Genomic DNA, 23,036 nt, shown 5'->3' with positions numbered 1-23,036 from the left:
TTCCCTTTGTTGATGTATTAGGTTGGAGATACATAAGGTTCAAGCTGCCATAAAGGATGGTGACAGCCAGTAGATGAGAGGAGCAGGTGGAAAAGGCTTTCTGCCTTTCCTCTCAGCTGAGCGGATTCTCAAAATAGTGATAATGGGAGAAGCATAAGAGGTAAGGGCTGTCAAATGGGTGCTTATCGGGTTTAAGCGAACAAATGCAAACCCAACACACTTATTGACACTTTTACAGGAACAGAAAAGTTGTAAGAGTGGCGTACCTTCCAAGTTAAAATGACCAATAACATTAGGGCCACAGAAAGATAAATGAGTCAAACAACCAGGCCCAAAGTTCTTGCCCGCCCCTTTCTTAAATTACAACATGTAGAGATGTTGTAAGGAAAGCAAAAGTCCTGGAAGTAGGGGCCACCATCTATTTTATAAAAAACCTTTGGTAAAACACAAATTTCCTTCCCAAAGTTTTTCGGAAGGCACTTCTGACCTCTTGGTTCCTCAGACTGTAGATCAAAGGGTTCAGCATGGGAGTCACCACTACATAGAACACAGAGGCTATTTTGTCAAGGTGGTGGTTCTGCCTAGAACTGGGTCTTGCATACATGAGGCTACCAAATCCATAAAAAATGGTGACAACCATGAGGTGAGATGTGCAGGTGGAAAAGGCTTTCTTTCGGCTCCTAGCACAGTGGGTCTTTAAAATAGTGACCAGAACATAAGTGTAAGAGGAGAGAATAGTCGAAGTGGTTGCCATAATATTGAACCCAACAAAGACGAACATCAAAATTTCATTGAGACTAATGTCTGAGCAGGACAGCTGCAGAATGGGAGGAACTTCACAGTAAAAATTATGAATGATGTTTGGACCACAAAAGGATAGCCTTGATGCAGCAACAGTGTGCACCAAAGCATTTACTGCCCCTGCCACATAGGAAAGAGCAACTAGCTCAATGCACTTTTTTTGGGACATGGTGATTAAGTAGAGCAGTGGGTTGCAGATAGCCACATAGCGGTCATAGGCCATCACTGCCAGCAGGTAACACTCAGTGGTGGCAAATGCACCATAAAAGAAAAGCTGAGTAAAACAATCAGCAAAAGAAATTTCTTTCTTCTCCTTTAAGAGATTGCTTAGGAACTTTGGGGTGACGGATGAGGAGTAACAGATGTCCAAGAAAGACAGGTTGCCAAGTAAGAAGTACATTGGGGTTTGCAGTTGTGGGCTGGACCTGATTAAGAGAATCATGCCCAAATTTCCCACCAGGGTGGTGGCATAGACAGCACAGAAGATCACAAAGAGGGCAATTTCCACCTGAGGAAGGTCTGTTAGCCCTGTGAGTAGGAAGCTGTCCACCAACGTGTTGTTTCCTGTTTGCATCACGGTGACGCTGTGGAGAGGGGAAGAACACAGAAGTCAATATTGCTTGTTCTTTTAGAATTCCAAGAACTAAAATACTGAAAAAGGCCCAAATTCCTCTCTGATGTTGTATCAAAGTGTTGGAGAATGGGAGAGATGGGACTATTCCTCAAAAATAGCTTTTGTTCTGATAGATGCGCCCACACAGTGAAAAACATCCTGTATGATTGTACAGCATTAACACATCAATATAATTTCCTAAATATACTGGACATACATTGATGGTGAACAGTGTTTGAATGGGCTTTGGTTATAAGCAAGATAAGCTGCAATGAAATATAATAACAGGTTGTTGTCTACTAGGTTTTTGTAGGAATGTTAGACATTGCAGAGTCATGTGTTATTATACAACCAAAATACAAGTACTGTATATGCAAAGTCTCAAAGAGGAAGAAACAGCCAAGAAGCCAGTTGACTGCAGACTTCGACCATGTACATAGAGCCCTCGTAACCAAAGTGTGCCTTCCATTTCAATGCAGATGTACATAGATCCTCACAGACCATCAAAATGAAAAGGCATTTTGACCAGTAAGAAGACTGAATACTATTGCTTAGAGCAGCCTTTCCAAACCTGAGGCCCTCCAGATATTCTTCAACTGTCATCATTTGCAGCCTACATGTTCAATGATCAGGGATGGTGAGAGTTGCAATCTAAAATTCTGATGGGCACCACCTTGAGTTAGGCTGCCCTAAATCTTTCCTGTTTTGAGAATTAATTGCTGGTGCTATGCTGTATCTGCAGAGATTTCACCAGTGAATGCTTCTTTCAAGTTCCCAACCGTTCTCCTTTTTCCTTATTTGCCAAAATGGGGGGGAAAAACCTTGTTAAGATCTGCGGTTGGCATGATGTGTGTGTGTTTGTGTCTAAAACATAATCAGGCAACAACAGCACAAAGCAGCAGATAGTTGCATTAGTAACCACAATCCTTTTTCCACATAAACTGAGAAAATGCTCCTGAACTTACTCTCTTTCTTGAAACTTCATTGTGCCTTCAATAGTTCGAAGCATTCTGTTTCTTTCAAGACGATTTCTCACCTGAATGCAAGTGAACCTGAATCCTTGTGAAACCAATAGCAAAATCCATCTAGTGGTTTGAAGGAAGTCAGATATACTCCAACGCTTCGTGGCTCTAGGGCTTTTTTTTTTTACCATAATGACAAACAATTATGTTAACTTGGCTTTCAATATGACTAGTGGGGAAATCTTGATGCTCCCTGAAGTACCTCAGATCGCAAGCACATGCTTACAAGACAATATGAAACATTTGTCTAATATTTACCCAGTGAAGTCAATGGAGGCCAAATTGCAGTTGCCCCCATACCCAGAAAGAACATTTGAGAAACATAACTTTTTGTATATCAAGTTACATTTAATGAAGCATCAGGATCTTTATTCAATGCACCTAACTTTCATAGTGCAGGCAGGCAGAGTCTGAGTAAGGAAGGTATGGCTGTTTCCTTCCTTTTGCCCAGAACAGGATCACTCTAGTGGTGGCATGTAGGTGTGTGTGGATAATTGTTCAAAAAGTACATATCTTAAGGGTGTGCATGTGTATTACTTGGTGGAAAATGTGTGAGGACTATAAAGATGGAAATATATCCTCTCTCTCACTCACACACAAGCATTTCAGTGGATACTCACTGAAATCGCCCACCCTCTGCCATCCAAAATATTTACACTCTCTCTAGACCCCATCTCTGGGGTTGCCTTCACAGTTTAATGTTAAAGTACCACTTGCTATACTTATGACTAAAGCTCCATTTCTGGCAAAGTGGTGTTCTCACTTCTGTTGCTCTCTGTGTACCTTACGAGGACACTCCGCTGGCGAGACCAAATGAACAGATGTTAGTATTGCTGTGTCCCTGAGTATTGTGAACAGCATGCTAGTTTGGGGCTAGCTCTCCCAGGCAGACAGCAGTCTGTCCTCTGGAAGGATAGAGCAAGGGTCACCATGGGAAACCCTGACCTTGGCATAATTAAAGTTCTCATAGTCGCTCATGTTCTGGATGAGCTTATTCCTGGAACATGGAGAAGTAATCTACAAGTGTGTATCGAGACACTTGCCCCAAGAAAATCTTGCAGCTTTGAATGTTGCTATACCATGATGTAGCAATATTCCAAAGGCATTGTCGAAGAAGAGGAGGATTTGCTGGCATGCTGGTAGAGCAGCAGCTACACGTGCTTAACTGTAAGTGTTGGAATAAACGAACAGCAGAGCAGTTTTATTTGCATGTTATGAGACAAAATGTTGTGGACCATCCTTTTACGTGCAGTGCTATCTCCTGCAATCTGGAGAAGGTCTAACTTGTATGGAAGGTATCATCCTAGACTGAGAAGCAGCTTTTCTTCCCAGGATTTTGCGGAAGGCACTCCTGACTTCCTGGTTCCTCAGGCTGTAGATCAAGGGGTTCAGCATGGGAGTCACCACTACATAGAAGACAGAAGCCATTTTGTCAAGGTGGTGATTTTGCCTAGAACTGGGACGTGCATACATGAAGCTAGCACTGCCAAAAAAGATGGTGATGACCATGAGGTGAGATGTGCAGGTGGAAAAGGCTTTCCGTTGGCTCTTAGTGGACTTTATCTTTAAAATAGTGACCAGGATGTAGGTGTAAGAGGTGAGAACAATTGTTATGGTTATTGTTATATTGAACCCAACAAAGATAAAGAGCAAGATTTCATTGAGACTGATGTCTGAGCAGGCCAGCTCCAGTAGGGGAGGAATTTCACAGTAAAAATTATTAATGATGTTTGGTCCACAGAAGGATAATCTTGATGCAGCAACAGTGTGCACCAAAGCATTTACTGTACCAGCTGCATAGGAAAGAGCAACTAGCTCAATGCACTTTCTTTGAGACATGGTGATTATGTAGAGCAATGGGTTGCAGATAGCCACATAGCGGTCATAGGCCATCACTGCCAGCAGGTAACACTCAGTGGTGGCAAATACACCATAAAAGAAAAGCTGAGTAAAACAATCAGCAAAAGAAATTACTTTCTTTTCCTTTAAAAGATTGCTTAGGAACTTTGGGGTGACGGATGAGGAGTAACAGATGTCTAAGAAAGACAGGTTGCCAAGTAAGAAGTACATTGGGGTTTGCAGTTGTGGGCTGGACCTGATTAAGAGAATCATGCCCAAATTTCCCACCAGGGTGGTGGCATAGACAACACAGAAGATCACAAAGAGGGCAATTTCCACCTGAGGAAGGTCTGTTAGCCCTGTGAGTAGGAAGCTGTCCACCAACGTGATGTTTACCGTTTGCATCATGGTGACGCTGTGGAGGTGGGAAGAACACAGAAGTCAATATTGTTTCTCCTTTTAACATCTCAAGATAGGCATACTGGAGAAAGTCCCTTTCTGGTGTGGTATCAGAATATTGGGGAGAGGAGAAGTAGGTTTTGTTCTGCTGAAAGTCAGTCAAACCCCATCAATATTAAATCAGTCACCAGTGTGCTGTTTTCCTTTTACACTACTGTGACCCTATGGAGAGCAGATGAACATTAACAATCAGTGTTTCTTCTCCTTTACAAAACTCAGATATTTGTATCTAGATGATGATGGGGTTCCCTCTAACTTTCTGTCAAAGGAAAATGAAGAAGCAGATTTCTTCAGATGTAGCTGAAGTGGTAGCATAATGCTCTGTCTGCATTAAGAAACTTTCAGGCTGCTTCAGCATCACCTATGATACCTAGATAAAAATATTTTGGTATAGTATGAGAATCACATAGTTTACAGTGAATAACCTAGAGTTATGAATTGTAGACTTGATTGGGGTTCTAGACAAAGGTAAAACATGGAGTCATGCCAAGGCAGTCAATTGTCTAGGACACATTGGGCATGAGATCTCAGCTCACACTGGTTCATGAATAAGCTTCTCTAATTTACTGCTTAAGAGTTGTGGACGGAGGTGAGAGAACTATCATCACTACCATGTAGCTCACAAAACCTCAGAATAGACAGGTGATTTGTTCTGAACCTGAATACACATCAAATAAGGGCAAAATTAGCTGTGTTTGGAATTGTCTTTTCCCAGGACAGTTTCAGGACTTCTTTTTTAGTAATATCCTTTAGTCCAGAAATATTTCATAGAATCATAGAGTTGGAAGAGACCACAAGGGCCATCGAGTCCAACCCCCTGCCAAGCAGGAAACAATTCATGATTTACTCTTTGTCAAGGGATGTAGTACTTACATTTAAAATATGATTGCTGATCTGCTTACCCTTGCAATTCTGATGGACAGAAGCTCCAGCAGTAATCCTGCTTAAACTCATGATCATTGTGGTTTTTAAGGCACTTTGTGCTACAGAACATAATGTGTACATGCCAACCAGAAGCAAGAGACAGACTTTTTACAGGTGAGCAAGTGCAGTTCTTTGCTAGAATTCAAGCCCAGCTGTGCTCATCACTAGGCACTCAGCCTCTGCTAGTATATATCTTTCGGACAGTAAGAGCTGTTTTACAGTGGAATGGACTATCTCAGAAAGAGGTGGATTCTGCTTCATTTGAGGTTTTTAAACAGAGGTTGGATGGCCATCTATTAGGGATTGTTTTAGCTGTGACTCCTGCATTGCAGGAGGTTGGACTAGATGACCCTTGGGGTCCCTTCAATTCTATAATATGGAAGTCAAAATAGCCTGAGGTTTGAAAAGTTCTATATACATGAAACATTTTTTTCAAAAAAATCCTGGTCTGAACAGAATGAAGTCCCTCAATACTTCAGCCACTTAAACTCATCCTGAGTTGGACACCCCACATTTACTCTCATTTCACTAATTTTAATAATGCTGTATACCTTACTCTTTTGAAACTAATTAAAATACCTCTTCAGCAAAGAAACCACCCCCCCAAAAAAAATAGTTTAATTCCTAAAACTGAAATCTTGAGACTATTTCTTCTGAGGTTCCACTGATGTAAATAAGACTTACTTCCAAGTAAACATGGTTTATTTTCTACCTGGTGATCTTTGCATTTTCATATCAGTTTGCCACCTTACCTAACACTGCCTAAGTAGATAATTTGTTTCCTTTCATCTCAATATTCTAGCTGCATCTTCGTGTAGATGAGTGGTTTTTCAGTTATATTCCATAGAATCCTGGCATTTCTCCGTTAACAACAAGCAATGACATACAAGCTTCTTTCCAAGGCGGCTTTTCCACCATTACATACCTTCCCAGTGAGCTCCAGCCAAGTACCCTTGGGTACATTTCAAAGCTGCATTTTCAGTTAATTTGGAAAAGCAGTACAGCCCAACTCACCTGGTCCCTGAATGAATTTTGTGTGGATTCCTCTGCAATGTTTCCTTGGTACAAATGCACACGTGGGGTCAGCAACAAAGTGTTGCAGTCTGCAGTGTTCCTGATCAGCATTCCATCACCCAGTTTCCTTCCCCACCTCACCCACCCGGTCTTTTGTCTCCCCCTCCTAACAGTCAGTCAGCATTCCATGTCCACCATGCATGCCTATGTCATAGAGTTGTTTGGGAGGGCTCTGTCCCCTTTAGTTAAGGATGTTTGCTAAATACCGTATTTTTCGCTCTATAGGGCGCACCTGACCATAGGGCGCACCTAGTTTTCAGAGGGGGAAATCAAGGGGGAAAATGTGATTCACCCCCCCCCCCCGCGCGCTCTAAGAGCAGCGGACAGGCTGCACGCAGCCTGTGCGCTTCTCCCAGACTTTCTCCCTGCTATTGCGGGAGGTGGGGGAATTCCCCCATCTCCCGCAAAAGCCCACAGGAGGGAGAAGGGACTGACTCGGTCAGTACTGACTCCCTCCAGCGTCGCGCACCTTCCCGCTGCCCCCCGAACCTGTGGGGCTGGCGGTGGGGGGAAGCGCTGCTTTTCCCCACCGCCAGCCTCAAAGATCAGACTCTCCTGGCTTCAGTGAAAGCGCAAGCTTCGGAGGCTTCGCGTTGCTATTGCTGAAGCCAGGGAGCCTGCATTAACTCCATAGGACGCATACACATTTCCCCTTAATTTTTGGAGGGGAAAAAGTGCGTCCTATAGAGCGAAAAATACGGTATTATTTGTCCTTCAGAAAACTTTGGGGTTTCCTCAAGTCTGCCAGTACCTCCCTCATGTTTCATGTGGTTCTGTTTTGGATACCAAAAGATCCACACTCTGGGAATGAGCTCTCTATAGGATGACGATTCATCATCAGACAAGCAGTGCAGGAAATTTCAAAACTACTGTGTAGGTCCTATATCTTCCCCTTAACAGCTATTTATTTAAACTGGTCTTGTGAGTATCACTCATGCTATTTCTGCAGACTTTTGTTCAGTACTTCTCTAAATATCCAATCAGTTCATTTTAGTTCATTTAAAAAAAAAATATGCTTCTCTCACAGCTGCTTCTGGAGGGATATTGATAACAAAAGCATATTGCAGCAAGCAAAAACACAGAGCTGCTTAAAAATTAGACTGCTAGTAACCACACTGTGCTTCTTAGACTTAGAAATGCACCTGAACGTACTTGCTTTCTTTCCGTTCAGTTGCATCTTCAGCATTTTGTCATTCTGTTTCTTTCCAGTTTAATGCTGATTGCTTGATGGGTTTCTCTGTGTGGAGCGCACAGCAAAATGCTTCTGCCAGAGTAAGAAAATTAAAAAACCTCAAAATAATATTGAAGCTTCCCATAATCACAGCAAAATGATGTTGTTTCTTTTGCTCTCTTTGGGACTAAAAAAGAGAAGACGATCCCATCGAGGAAAGTCTTGGCTTTGGGACCTTATCCCTAAAGGACTTCAGACCCATATGAACATTGATTCCTACCAATTACATGGTGAAGACAAATGCGAGCCAAATTACAACTATCTGAAAGATTTGCCACTGGGGAATGTGAAGCACAACTGGGATGATTTTGTGACACTCCCCCAATATTTATTTATTTATTTATTTATTTTGGGTTGTATACAACTAACCTGTCCCGTCAGTGCAAGGATTTCTGCTCATGCAGCTGGACTTCCCTTGCTCTTCTTCCTGTCTCTTATATGCCATTTGCCCTCCCCCAACCTGCTCTGGAGGGTTAGGGGAACCCCCCAAACAATTTGGGAGGGAACGGGGGGAGAAGAGGGGGGTAAAGTTTCGTTGCACAATCAGAAATCCTTGCACTAATAGAAAGTTTATTTAGAATGTTGGACTCCACCCATTACGTTGATCCTATACCTTCAACACGATAATGCTTCCCACGTGTTTGACACTGCCAGGGCAGCTAATGAAAATGTAATAAAAACAATGTATGGTAATATAATATTGCATTCTACACAGGGATTTTTTTTCCAGCCATTAATCGCTGGAACTCAGTTCTGGCACCTCTCAGGGGGGTGCCATTGCCATTATAAGAGAACAAGCTTTTTTTATATAGAAAAATAACACTGCACAAAGCCAAGGATTCTTGACAGGGGCCTTGTTCACATTTTAAACTATGGAAGATGGGAGGGGCATGTGTTGGAACAACTGTCATAGGCGCCGACTCCATGGGGCTTGAGGGGGCCCGAGCCCCCTCAAAAATTCGTTTGGGGGGGCTCCGCCCCCCCAATAATCTCCGGCGCCCCTCCAGCAGAGCGCCATCGCCGCCCCTCCCCCAGCCCAAAATGCACAGGATCGGGCTGCATGCCTCCTGCCCTCCCTCCCGAGCAAAAGCTCCCCCCAATTTCCGCTCCGGAGCTGATTAATAGGCGCTATTCGCTCACAAGGAGGCGGCGCCACTTTATTTGCATATTCATGAGCTTATTTATTATTCATGAGCTTTCCCGGGCCCCCCCAATATTTTTTATAAGTCCGCGTCCGTGACAACTGTTTGTTGTTCAACAAATAATGAGCAGGACCCAGTATCCCCGAAGGAGCGTTTCCACCCCCATTGTTCAGCCCAGACACTGAGGTCCAGCTCCAAGGGCCTTCTGGCAGTTCCCTCACTGCGAGAAGTGAGGTTACAGGGAACCAGGCAGAGGGCCTTCTCAGTAATGGCACCCGCCCTGTAGAATGCCCTCCTATCAGTTGGCGGTTTGAATCCGCACAATGGGGTGAGAACCCATTGCTCTGTCCCAACTCCTGCAAACCTAGCAGTTCGAAAGCATGCCAGTGCAAGTAGATAAATAGGTACCGCTGCAGCAGGAAGGTAAACAGCGTTTCTGTGTGCTCTGGTTTCCATCACGGTGTCCCATTGTGCCAGAAGTGGTTTAGTCATGAGGCCACATGACCTGGAAAGCTGTCTGTGGACAAATGCTGACTCCCTCGGCCTGAAGGCAAGATGAGTGCCACAACCCCATAGTCGCCTTTGACTGGACTTAATCGTCCAGGGGTCCTTTACCTTTACTTATGCTTTTTAAAAAAAAATATGTAGAAATTAGATGGAAAACAGAAAGAGATTGAAAGTAGACTGATTCATTCATCCCGAGTCTATATTTACATGGTACACTCTCTCTTAATGGTGGAATGTTCTCAAATTCCTATTTATAAGTAGCATCACAATGCATTAGGAACACACACACTGGTTTTGCAAGTGATCACTGATCTAAATAGTTTTTAGTACCTAACAGCACATTGAGGGCAGCAGTTCAATATAATATCACCAATACAGTAGCAGTACCTCTAAAACAGGCAAACCTGTGACCTTCCAGATAGAACAGGACTACATCTCCCATCATCCCTAACCATGACAATGCTGACTGGGGCTGATGAGAGTGGTGGTTCCACAACAACCGAAAGGCCAAAGATTCACTACCTCTTTTCTAAATTAGATACTTTAATTGGCTACTTTCTGTTAAACATCCTTTATTCATTGCTTTGTATTTATCAATTTTAATTGCTCTGTATCTTATAAGTTGCTAGGAAATGTGTTCACTTCTTTAAAAACAGCCTTACTGAAACTTTTTATACACTTGGTTAGGTTTTTTTGTATCATTTGGTATAGTACTGCCACACAGTGGTTGCTGGTTATATTATTGTTGTCATGCTGAAATGTTTATCATATTTGTTATTAACTGATTATTTCTTTTATGATGACTTCAGAAATAAAGTGTTCCTAGTACTTAAACTGAGCTATTTGTTAGCTTGCTGTTATGCTTTGAAATGATTTTGTATTTGCTTTGCATTGTAGTGATGTAATGATTTGCATTTTTGTTGTTCTGTTGTGAACCCCCCTGGGCAAATTTATATGAAGCAGCGGCATACAAATTTAAATAATAAATGCCCATCCAAGATAGGCTAGAACAATAAAATTTTCAACCATCCCTCCCCACAAGATAACAGCCAATAAAAAATTTCAGTCAGTCAATTAAAACATCTTGTAGAGCAATAACAAGCCACAATCCAGAGCATTAAACATCAATCATAAATATGTCATGTCATGGTCTTCTGAAAGGCTTGTAGCATGGGAGCCTGTCCACTGACAGGGAGTTTGAAAGTCATGAGGCCACCACAAAAAAGGCCCTTTTCCTTGTAGATCAGCCTCACTGATCTAGGTAGTGGGCACACAAGGAAGGTCTCTGTTGTAGATCTCAGTGTGCAAGCAGGCTGATATGGGTGCAGGAAGACCATGAAATAGCTTGGGCACAAACCATTTTAAAATGTGAAGATAAAAACCAGCACTTTGAATTGGGCTTGGAATTAAAGCATCAACCAGTACAGTCATGGTGTTAACAGAATCTAAGCACCTCAGTCCCCTCAGAGTTCTGGCAGCTGCAGTCTGAACTAGCTGAAGTTTCCAAAATCAAACCTGGACATTTAATTTGTTTTCCTTTCATCTCCATATAAGCAGACTAATCACTGACTGTCACTCCGACAGTTTTGCCCCTGTGTGCTTCTAAGACCAGAAAATCCTCAGGGAACAGGTCCCCAAGCTGCAAATTCTCAATATAAAGGCTCCTGTCTATGGGATGCAATGCCATATGTAGGAAGCAGCTTGCTTTGCATGCAGAGATTTCAGAAATTTATGACTGGGTAGAGGTAGAAAAGCATGGAGCGAAGGGAGAATTTCTTTCCATAGAAGAGACAAAGATGCTACGCCCAGAACTAGAACCCAAAATCAGTGCAGGAATAACCAAAACACTCAGCCCATAAGGGAAGATCTCAGAACCAGACAAGAACACAACCTGGTAAGTTTAAATATCTCTGATACTGGCTCTAGAATAACAACCTAAAGAGGTAATGTAGTTTGAAAATATTTCTTTAGCAAGACCAAAGAAAACAGCAATTTGCCCTTACACAATCTGCCAGGTGATGGAGGCAGAAATCTGAGGAAAGTTAGAGCACCAATTCTAGTCAGATTAGTGAGTGACTCTGTTTTGTTATATCTAAGTATCTTCCTTAGAAAGCAAAGTTGTAGATTTTGGGTAGAACATTGCACTAACTTGATTTTCTGATCAGTGCAAGCCCTTCTGCTTGTCCAAAGGAATGTTCCCCCCTTTCCCCCCATACACTGTTCTGAGTGTTCTCTCAACCCTGCAAGGCAAATTAGAGGACACCCATGTGGGAAGGATAGGGGGACTAGCTTCCATTAGCACATCAGCCTATTACAGTGGTACCTCGGGTTACAGATGCTTCAGGTTACAGACTCCGCTAACCCAGAAATAGTACCTTGGGTTAAGAACTTTGCTTCAGGATGAGAACAGAAATCGTGTGACAGCGGCACAGAGGCAGCAGGAGGCCGCATTAGCTAAAGTGGTACCTCAGGTGAAGAACAGTTTCAGGTTAAGAATGGACCTCCAGAATGCATTAAGTTCTTAACCCAAAGTACCACTGTAACTCATTCAGCAGTTAAAATGGACTCCAGGGTTGAATTTCCTCACTGGCACACTGCAAAGTCATATGCATGCATTTGTTTCCTTTGCTCAGACTGGAAACTGTATGGTATAACAGGGAGAATTGAGTTCCCAAATGTAGAGGAGGATTTGTTCCCTTAAGAGCAGAAGTATGTTTCCTAGGTTCTGAGTAACAGATTCTTACAAAGGGAAGGTAAGAACTGAAGGGGAGGAAAGAAGTTGTAAAACAGGGTTGAGGAACTGGATCTGGCCAACAAATTTTAGTGTCAGTGTTTTTATTATATATAGATATCATTGCAAACTGCTTTGAATTAAATAATATAGCAGCACATATATATATATTTAATAAATAAATAAAACAAGCCAGAACTGAATCTCCCCCACCCGCATGAGCCACATTCGACCCACATGCTTTGAAAGTAAGCCTTGCAGGTGCAGACATGCCTTGTGCAGTACTTTGAAGCCCCCATGATCAGATGATAACCAGGACTCCAAAGCTCAGCACAGAGCCCTGTGTGGTGCTTTGAAGCCCCGACGACCAGGTGGTTGTTGGGGTTTCAAAGCACAGCACTCAGCTCTAGGCAAGGGCTGAGCTTTGTGCAGATGCCTGCAAACCCCATTTTTTGTCCAGCCACCTCTTTCCTAGCTCCATGCTCAGTTTCACATATGACATCAGACAAAGACCAGGTAAGCATGGGTTGGCAAAAATTACCTTGCAAACCAAATGGTGTAAACATGTTAAATTTGCATACTGATACTGAATATTATTGCCTTAACAATGTTTTAAAAGATCAAAGGTAGCATCCAACTTTAATCAGAGAGCAGATGACCTATGGAAATCTATGGCCCCGGTAGCTTAGCTGGATAAAATCCTGAAGATTTAAATGCCTGATCAAGCTAGAATTGAGTCCTTTGGTCTTTCACACTCAGGAAGTGTATCTTTATGATCCTGATACTTCTTAGTGCTTTATGATTGTGTGTGTTAAGGTATATTTTGCTCTTGCTAGTTCTAGTTAGTTGTGTTATTTTTTTGTACTGTAGTTTTATTCTGTTTTCTTTTAGAGTTTCTTGTTGGTCATTGTTAACTTTTATTGTTAACCATCCAGAGGACATTGCTAACTGGCTGGTATGCAAATGATGTAAAATAAATAAATGAATGCACACACAAGCTTAGCATTTTGTTTCCTGCCTAGGGAAATGACAGGCACCTGCCAACATTTATGCATCACTTATCCAACGTTCATCTAAACTGATGTAAAATGCTCAAGAAATACATTATATCCACATTACTTTTTATTTTTCAGTAAAGAATATATACATTTTTAAAATCCCTAAATTTGCATATCCATTTCCCACATTTTCCATCATACAGGATGATTAGGAGGATGACAGGTATGGTCTGTAGCAGCAATAGTTAAGTTAGTGTTAGTTTTCAACCAAGTTTAAGACATCACCATTGTTTCTCTCCACTGTTTTACAGGTTTTGTGTTCTGTTATGATGGCCCAATGGAATCAAACCACAGTTTCAGAATTCATTCTTGCGGGATTCACAAACAACCCAGTGCTCCGCATTTCCCTCTTTGCAGTGTTTCTGACCATCTACGCGATCACTCTTCTGGGAAATCTCGGGATGATAGCACTGATTCACCTTGACCGCCACCTTCAAACACCCATGTACTTCTTCCTCAGCAACCTGTCCTTCTCAGATCTCTGTTACTCCACTGTCATCGTCCCCAAAACACTGGCAGATTTCTTGGCTGAGAAGAAAGCCATTTCGTTCGCTGGCTGTGCTGCCCAGTTTTATTTCTATGCTGTCTTTGCCACTGTAGAGTGTCTCTTGCTAGCAGCCATGGCCTATGACCGTTATGTAGCAATCTGCAACCCGTTGCTTTACCCAGTTGTCATGTCTAGGAAGGTCTGCATTTGGCTTGTACTGGCTTCATACCTGGCGGGGTGTGCCAATGGCATGATACACACAAACACCACCTTCCGCCTTCCTTTCTGCGGCTCTAATGTCATTAACCACTTCTTTTGTGATGTACCCTTAATACTGAAGCTTGCTTGCTCCAACACAATGCTCAACCACATCCTGCTATTTGTGATCTCTTCCCTGATAGGTCTCTGTTCATTCCTCACCATCCTCATCTCTTACATCTACATCCTCATCACCATCCGTCGGATCAGCTCATCTGAGGGACGCAAGAAAACCTTATCTACCTGTGGCTCCCATATGATGGCTGTCACCTTGTTCTATACCACTATCCTTTTCATCTATCTGAAGCCTACCTCAAGTGACGCTGATGCCCAAGACCAAGTTGCTGCTGTCTTTTATACAGTGGTGATCCCCATGGTGAACCCTTTGATCTACAGCCTGAGGAATAAGGAGGTGAAGGCGGCTCTGAAAAGGATCGTGAGGAAGAAAGGTATTTCCGCTGAGGCATAAATTATGCACTTTGGGTGCTTCCAGGTGGGTGATAATTGTGAGATCAGTGCTCCTCTTACATGCAAGTCTTTGGCAGGGCTAGCATGACATCATTGTCATCAAAACAGCAAGCACTAAGATCCTCCATCTGAGAACTTCTGTTGGTTCCCCATATCCCTGAGGTTTGGTTGGTTGGTCACCACTAGGGATAGAGATTTTAATGTGGCAGGCCCTGACCCATGGTATTACCATACTTGCCTGCAGAGATTCAACGGAATTCCTCCCTTCCTTCATTCAGATGTCTCTTGAAGTCTTCCTTGTTGGGAACATTAATTTCCTTTATAATCCGATCAGTATTTATTGATGTTTTAAATGGATATCTTTGTTAACCTTGCTTTTGCATGTTGTATTCCACCTTGTTATGTTGTTTTATGAATGTGTGGCCTATAAATTCATGAATTAAATAAATAAACTCACTGCCTCACTTCTTCATAGATGATGAAGTGCCTACTTCCCTTGAGCTCTGTGATATATTCTTGAGGGATCTGCAGAAGGGCCTATGGGGTATTATAGGGATGCTTGGCTAGGTTAGCTTCCTCTTGTGGGAAGAAAAGTGCAGGATACAGTGGTTAGCACCCTGTGGCATCAGATTATGAAGAGATTCTTACCCAATCCTGCCCCTTGTAGCTTTCCAGTATGAGATGTACTTGCCTAGACCTTTCAGCTGGTTCATCTGTGTGGGATCATTTCCTGCTTGCATGGTTTCCAGTCAGTCCCTTGTAATACTACCCCTGATCATCAGCACAGTTTCCACCTATCACATGCAGCACCCTGGTTTGCAAGAAGAATCAGCTCAAAAACAGCCAGCAAGGTCAGGTTATCAGTTCCCTTAGGGAGTCACCATGGCTTCAAACAAATAAATGACACTTGCTTCTCTTGAGTGGATGTGCAACCCCAACCCAAGGGAGAGGACTTGTGCTTTCAGAAAGTCATCCAACAATATATCACAATATCCTCTTCGTCCCACAATATATCACAACAGCATGGTAGCACATTGTAAGGAATAAGCACACTTCAGGGGAATTTGTAAAGTCATGCTTGTGAGCAAGCAAGTTCCCTCCTAGAACCCCTTCTGTTCACATAGTGAGACCTCAAAATATACTCAAGCATTTTCAATGGCAAGTTAGCAACATAACATCTTACTGCATCTTTACACAACATAAAACTCTAACCAGTTTTCTCAGTTGGCATCTCCATGCAGCACAGACCAGGAGAAGGTGAGACACCTCTATTGTTGAACCAAAATGCAAGGGTATAGATAGAAGAAGGAGAGGGCTTAATCCACATAACAAGGCACAGAAACATAATCCTGACTTTGTGTCTTGATTGTCTTCTGGAAAGGTATAAATCTTTGCCCCGTCTCTATTTCCTGTTGATCTTCAACACTTTCCTTTTGCATACCTTTAGGATTTCTTTATTCTTTGGAATAGAGTGTGTGAATGTATTGATGACAGTAATTCACTGTTTAAAAGCTATGTACTGTCTGTCTTTTTCTTGAATTAAATTGATCTTTTCAGAGTTTCTTATTGTGGAAAATTATTTATCAGGAATAAAGGTGAAGGGTATACACACATTTAAACAAATGCACCTCTGTCTGTGTGCTGAAGGTTTCGTTCATCTCATAGAAGTGCATGTTGGAGGTCACATGAGCAGTAACACACATGTGGATTCAGACATAAACATGCAAAACCACTGCAGTCATTGATCCCAAAGGATTATAGCTTTCCTTCTTTGCACTTGCTTAAGTGGACTGTAATTATGAGCCATAATCAGTTTAAGGTCAAATTCAAGGTTGTGAGCCAGGATGGGGTCAACTAAAGAAAGCAAACAGCAGGAGCGATCACCTAGTTCTAACCTTGAACTATAAGGCTTTGAAGAAGGCAGTTAAATTATCTATTTTTTTTTTAGATCTAATAAGTTAATAAAGATGTGAACCTTATTTCCATTTTTAAGTCAGGTCTCCCCATGCTGAACCCTTTGATCTACAGCTTGAGGAACAAAGAGGTGGAAGATGCTGTGAGGCAGCTGATCAAGGGGAAGGGCTTTCTATAGAACGGGGGGGGGACCCATAGATTCAGTTATGTAAAAGAAAGAATGAATCAGAGAGCCAACGTTGTGACCTCCTGTTGTTGCTGGTTTGCAGCTCCCATAACCCCTGACCATTGGCCAGGCCAGCCTGGCAGAATATGGCAAGAGTTGGAGCGAAGATAACTCAATTGATGACATGTATTCTGTTACTCTCTTCAATTAAATTTATTAGGTAAAAGGAAGAGTGGAAGGTTTTTAGGAATGTAAACAAAGCCCAGGAGCTTTTGAGGTGCTAAAACACTGATTTTCAAGGTTCCTCATCTAGGGCTTGCAATTAGATAAGAGATAAACCAGAATTTATAGCAGGAAGGTAGCATGTTACATGTGGTTAATAGGTTAATCAGGATGAGGAAATGAGTCTGTTATAATGTTATGGGGCTAAAATCTGGTTTAAACATTCAAGAAGTGGTGATTTAAGATTAGAACAAGCTTTGGGGAGATTGATTTACATGGCACTGAAAGAATTTGAAAGGCATTGAGAGTTTCATGAAAAACTGTTGGCTAGAAACCAGGACGCCTAAGGAAAAAGGCAGTTTAGGAAGCTGGCTTGTGTTCCTAAATCAGGGGTGGGGAACATTTTTCAGCTCAACAACTACATTTCCCTGTGGGCAACCTTCTGGGGTCCATCTGCCAATGGTGGGCAGGGCTTAAAGGAAAAGTAGACAGGATGACCTTTATATAGTGAGCTGTATTATCCAGCCATGCAAAAGTCAGAGATTTCTACAACACCGTGCATATCTCTCTATACATTATCCAGGCAAGCAAGAGGCATTATCATACTTCAAGGATGCATTCCACCAAGACAAAAGCATGTGGAACAGGGTGAAGCCCAGGGGAGAAAAGGTGCATCCTGGAGAGAGTCTCATGAGCCAGACTGAAAGAATTAGAGGTCTACCTTTGGTCTCTGGGCTAACTTCACAAATGTTTAGAGCAGATTGGCAGTTACAGTAACCTCCTTTGAACATTAACAGATGCCAGTCACCTGACAACCCAGCCATCTGGGTCCACAGGGTTGAGGGGATGAGGGATCCAACCTGCTGACTCGATCTAGTTCCCCATCCATGGTTTATATGAAACCCCCAGTTCTGCTAAAGTTTGTCACAACTTGGTCCCATCGCAATGGGTTTTGAGATCCTTGTGACTAACTTGGTCTAGTAGTTTCAAGGAACTGCTTGTGAACAACTTTAAATTTCATGTTCCTGTTCTTTCATACCACCTCATCAGTAGAACTCAAGATAGCATCCATATTCTACACAACGGGAATGTAGGCAGCTGACCAGAATATTTCTCCAAATGGTCCAAGACTATCTGCTTTAGCAGGCAGGGTCTCTCCAGGGTCTCATGCAGGTGAGAGATGGGGAGAGTCAATGTAATTGTGAGAGGGGTTAACAAACCAATTGCCCGAGAAATTTCCATGATTGGGCTGATTTTGTTGAGAGCACTTTTGAATATGTACATTTTAATGTTTGCTGAGTTTGGGGATTGTTTGTTTTATCTACACATTGCAGTTGAAATGCACTATGTTTTGAAAGTAATTGCTATTGAAATTGCTGGTATGTTTTTTTAAAAAAAAATATTAATTTTCCATTTAAACATATGTAATCACATCATTGTAATCCATTTTCCTTCTTTGGCTCTTTAGAGCCTGTCGACTTCCTTCCCTCCCACCTCTTGGCACTTTATATCACAGCACTTTATATATTTTCCAATTCAAATATAACTCATTACAAAATACCTCAAAGTTTAAATAAATGTAGAAAGGTAAAAAAAAATCTCATTACAAGTCCTCAGGTAACCCTACTAGTGTTGCTAATTACTTACAATGGTCTTTCAAATATTGTATAAATTTACTCCAGTCTTTTTGGAATACTTGATCATGCTGGTTTCATATTTTTCCCTTCAGCTTCGCCAGTACCGCAAAGTCCATCATTTTCATCTGCCACTCTTCTTTCGTTGGTACTTGTTGTTTCCATTTTTGGGCTAAAAGGATTCTTACTGCTGTTGTTGCATACATGAACAGTCTTTAATCTTTTCTTGGTATCTCTTCACCTACTATACCCAGTAAAAAGACTTCTGGTTTTTTTAGCAAAAGTGTTTTTAAACATTTTTCTTTAACTCATTATATATGGGAAATGAAATTGCTGATATGTTGTTACGAAATACTCATTGATATTTACATTATGTGTAACGTATTGTGGTTTCTGTTTTGTGCCTTTATTGTGGAAAAATTGGCATATACATTAAATTTTAATCTAACTTAAGTTTCTTCCCATATTTTCTTTGATAATCAAATACAGATGCAGAGGATTCAGTGGGCAGTGGAAGACAACTTTGGGGGGGGGGACTTGCCTAACCCTTTCACCTCTGACAGTTTTTCTGATAAAAATTTACCCCAACTATTTTTCCAAGGAGGTAAAGGGAATCTGGGTTTTTGCTTCTGCAGGGTGTAGAACATCTTCAGGGGATAACAGCTTTGGAGAGTGGCAGATGCTACAGCCACTGGATGACTTTGTCCCATACAGTGAAATGGACCTGTATCTGGAAACCTAGGTTGCAGCACCATTATCCAGCAATAGAAGTATAGAAGTCACACTTCTACTTACACAAGTAGAGAGATGGCTATAGACTCACGTCTTGCTTATGGGCTTTCCATAGCCCTCTGGTTGGCCACTGTGAGAACAGGATGCTGGACTGAGTGGACCTTTGGTCTGATCCAGCACAGACATCTTACATTCTTATTATATCACTGGGCTTAAGTGTACTATGCTCTCTACTGGATTGTAGTCTAGATCTGCTTTTTACACTACAGTGGTACCTTGGGTTACATACGCTTCAGGTTACATACGCTTCAGGTTACAGACTCCGCTAACCCAGAAATAGTACCTCAGGTTAAGAACTTTACTTCAGGATGAGAAAAGAAATCGTGCTCCGGCGGCGCAGCAGCAGCAGGAGGCTCCATTAGCTAAAGTGGTGCTTCAGGTTAAGAACAGTTTCAGGTTAAGTACGGACCTTCAGAACGAATTAAGTACTTAACCCGAGGTACCACTGTATTTGTGCTGGCACTGTGCGCTTAGAATGTAGGTATTGTTTTTGCTTTGTAAGGACATTTGCAGTGGAATTGACTTCTTCTACAGAGAGCCATTAAGATAATTGCAATTCCCACCTGATATCTGATCCTTCCGGAGGACAAAATCCCCAGTTTCAAACTCTCAGAATAGGAAGTCTCTTCTGAACAGCAGTTTCAGAAATACTAAGTTGCACACAACAAGCAGTCCTGTGATACATAAGAATTTGTAGGCATCATAATGATATTCAGCCATCTTTTCATCTCATCACTGAAAGCTGCTCCTGTGGTAGTGAGTGGAGTAAATAGTGGAGATTCAACTTGATGCACAGGACAAACCAGAGGCAAGAATTGCAAAAGGAAAAGTGTTTGAAGGTCATAAGAGGATGGGTAGGTTAAAAAGTATTTCTAGATTTTAGTTTTCAAATTAGGCTTTGGCCAGATTGCACTTCCTAAACTACAGACTTGCAATGTATCCACATACATCCATTGCCTGTTCCAGGCATCCTTTCATTCTTCGCCCTGACCTGCCAAGTCAGATGAGAAGAAAAGGGAAAGATCTTTTCACCCTTCTGGCCACTCCTTCCTCTCTGCTCTTCCCATTCGGTTAAGATGCCCCAGGTCAACCACATTAGAAACACAGGAGGGTAATTCTCTATGAGGATATAAACGCAAACTTCTTTCTCTGTCAAGCTTCCCTCTCTAGGAACCCAGCAGCTATCTATCAGACCATTTTTACACTCTCCCCAAAGAGTCATTGAAACAAACCATTTTTAAAATATTTTTTAGTAGCAGCCACTGATACTGAAAACATGATTCATGATGCTGAACCCTTGTCTACAACTAACTCAAACAAAAAGAAGTCCAGGGCTAATTTTGAGTTAACCAAGCAAATGGTTTATGAGTGAAAATGTTTTCTTCATAAACAGGCATAAGAAAGAGATCATTTGAAGAAGGGCAATGGAATTTTCTCCAACATATTAGTCATCCTCCAGCAGGGCTAATAGCAGCTTCATTGGGAGGGGTGGGAAGCTTGTCAAAGACTACAATGTGGGAAGAAAGGGGTAACTCTGCCACACACTGTGGTCTTCACCTTCCTCTCCTCCTCCCTTAGCTCTGCAGCTGCAATTTTGCCTTTAAAAATAATGCATGGAACATAGTGATACCTTTAGTATCACATCTAGTTGGGCCCTTAAGCAAAAGACTGCGCTGTTGTTCAAATATCAAGGAGGACATCACACTGCATATACCTATTAAGCAGTTCAAAATGCACATAGCTGTCCTAGCATGGAAAGCAGAATGATTCTGATGCATGTACTAGAAAGGTACTTTGAGGTGAAACTAACCCCTCAGCTTTAACATTTCCCCCAAAACTGCTGCCGGTGCCACTTTCTTTCTTTTTACACATGCACAAATACTTATCTTACACTAGTGTTAAAACCACCCTCCAAATGCAGCTCTAAAATCATGCCACTTGCATTGTTTGCAACAGGGATGTGCACAACTTTTGGCCCTCCAAATCTCCAGTCACCATAATCACCTCACCACTTGGCACACTGGCTGGGGCTGATAGAAGTTCAAGGAGCAATAGGTTTTCCTCCTCCAGTTAATAATAATAATAATAATAATAATAATAATAATAATAATAATAATAATAATAATTGAAAAGGGGAGTCATGCTATAATAGGAAGAGGGGAGAGATCCACATAATACAATGTTGTTGTTTTCCACCACAGTGCAGGAAGAAGTGGCTGTGGAAAATCATACTACAATACATGAATTCGTTTTCTCGGGATTCACGGACTCTTCAAAACTTCAGTTCCCTCTTTTCACTTTTTTTCTAGCAGTATACCTTATCACCCTACTTGGCAACCTTGGGATGATCATTTTAATCAGGATTAGCTTGCAACTCCACACCCCCATGTACTTTTTCCTTAGCAACTTATCCTTTGTAGACCTCTGCTACTCGACTGTTGTCACTCCCAAGATGCTGATGGATTTTGTCATGAAAAGGAAAGCTATCTCATTGACTGGCTGTGCTCTACAGATGTGGTTTTTTGGACTCTTTTTAGCCACTGAGTGTTTCCTCTTGGCAGCAATGGCATACGACCGATATATGGCCATTTCCAATCCACTTCTTTATACAGTAATCATGTCACGCAGAATTTGCACCCAGCTGATAATCGCCCCCTACCTTTTAGGAGTACTAAATGCCACAACACACACAACCTTAACTTTTCAACTCACCTTCTGTCACACCAATACGATCAACCATTTCTTCTGTGACATCCCTGCAGTCATATCCCTCTCCTGTTCAGATACCAGACTCAACAAGGGGGTGCTTTTTGGTCTATCTTGTACCTTTGGCATTGTGAGTACGTCAATTATCATTGTCTCCTATATCTACATCCTCGTGGCCATCCTGAGAATACGCTCCAACAAGGGCAGGCGCAAAGCTTTCTCCACCTGCTCAACCCATCTCACGGTAGTGTCTATCTTTTATGGGACACTCTTCTTTATATATGTGCGTCCCAGCTCTATGTCTTCAGCTGATGAGGACAAGATGGTCTCTATGTTCTACACAGTTATGATTCCCATGCTGAACCCTCTGATCTACAGCTTCAGAAACAAAGAAGTGAAAGATGCAGTGAGGCGACTGGCCAGAGGGAAAAATCTTCCTATGCAATAAAAAGGCATGCATTGTGTTGGATTTCTTTCCTTGATGGGTAATAAATCTCAAGTAACTAAAAGAATGGGTCCTTTCTGGATTTCACAGAGAATATTGTTTCCACACAGCACAATGTTTTAAGATTTTATCTTAAATAGACTCATTACAGCACTATGTTTTGTTATCTGGGCTATCTTTTAGAAGAGAAGATGCTAAAGTCTAGCATCTTCAGGAATACAGTGGTACCTCGGGTTAAGTACTTATTTCGTTCCAGAGGTCCGTTCTTAACCTGAAACTGTTCTTAACCTGAGGTACCACTTTAGCTAATGGGGCCTCCTGCTGCCGCCGTGCCGCCAGAGCCCGATTTCTGTTCTTATCCTGAAGCAAAGTTCTTAACCTGAAGCACTATTTCTGGGTTAGTGGAGTGTGTAACCTGAAGCATATGTAACCCGAGGTACCACTGTACTTGCTTTTTGTTCCTTAATTTATTTGGATAAAGATTATGATCACAGCTCAGTGGTAGAGCATGGTCCCATTTCAATCCCTGGCATTTCTAGGTAA

At 42.0% G+C, this 23,036-nt stretch overlaps 3 protein-coding genes across 5 annotated transcripts; 2 read left to right on the top strand and 1 right to left on the bottom strand.

Annotated features, from left to right (window-relative positions):
• Positions 1–35: 35 nt before the first annotated feature.
• LOC308572862 (olfactory receptor 5J3-like) lies at positions 36–6,802 on the bottom strand (the record flags this gene model as incomplete). Of its 3 annotated transcripts, none has more annotated exons than XM_081169292.1 (2): positions 6,673–6,802; positions 36–1,385 (listed from the first exon to the last, which is right to left on the bottom strand). In XM_081169292.1, exon 2 carries the CDS (start codon positions 1,373–1,375, stop codon positions 419–421), a length of 957 nt encoding a protein of 318 aa, XP_081025418.1. In that variant the 5' UTR covers positions 1,376–1,385; positions 6,673–6,802. The 3 variants fall into 3 exon arrangements, 2 of the variants coding, with proteins under 2 accessions (XP_081025418.1, XP_081025417.1); XM_081169291.1 differs by lacking the exon at positions 36–1,385 and adding an exon at positions 3,691–4,690; XR_014001895.1 differs by lacking the exon at positions 36–1,385 and adding an exon at positions 5,051–5,104.
• A 6,865-nt stretch (positions 6,803–13,667) lies between these two features.
• Positions 13,668–14,777, top strand: LOC308572989 (olfactory receptor 5AP2-like; the record flags this gene model as incomplete). Its single annotated transcript, XM_081169611.1, has 1 exon — positions 13,668–14,777. The coding sequence occupies one exon, from the start codon at positions 13,668–13,670 to the stop codon at positions 14,613–14,615; it is 948 nt and encodes a 315-aa protein (XP_081025737.1). The 3' UTR covers positions 14,616–14,777.
• A 6,744-nt stretch (positions 14,778–21,521) lies between these two features.
• Positions 21,522–22,496, top strand: LOC308576295 (olfactory receptor 5G9-like; the record flags this gene model as incomplete). Its single annotated transcript, XM_081175495.1, has 1 exon — positions 21,522–22,496. The coding sequence occupies one exon, from the start codon at positions 21,522–21,524 to the stop codon at positions 22,494–22,496; it is 975 nt and encodes a 324-aa protein (XP_081031621.1).
• Positions 22,497–23,036: the final 540 nt, after the last annotated feature.

This window comes from Podarcis bocagei, assembly GCF_964188305.1.
Source record: "Podarcis bocagei genome assembly, chromosome: 1".
Classification (NCBI taxonomy): domain Eukaryota; kingdom Metazoa; phylum Chordata; class Lepidosauria; order Squamata; family Lacertidae; genus Podarcis; species Podarcis bocagei.
Note: the sequence above shows the minus strand (reverse complement) of the source record. Positions and strands in the feature narration are given on the sequence as shown.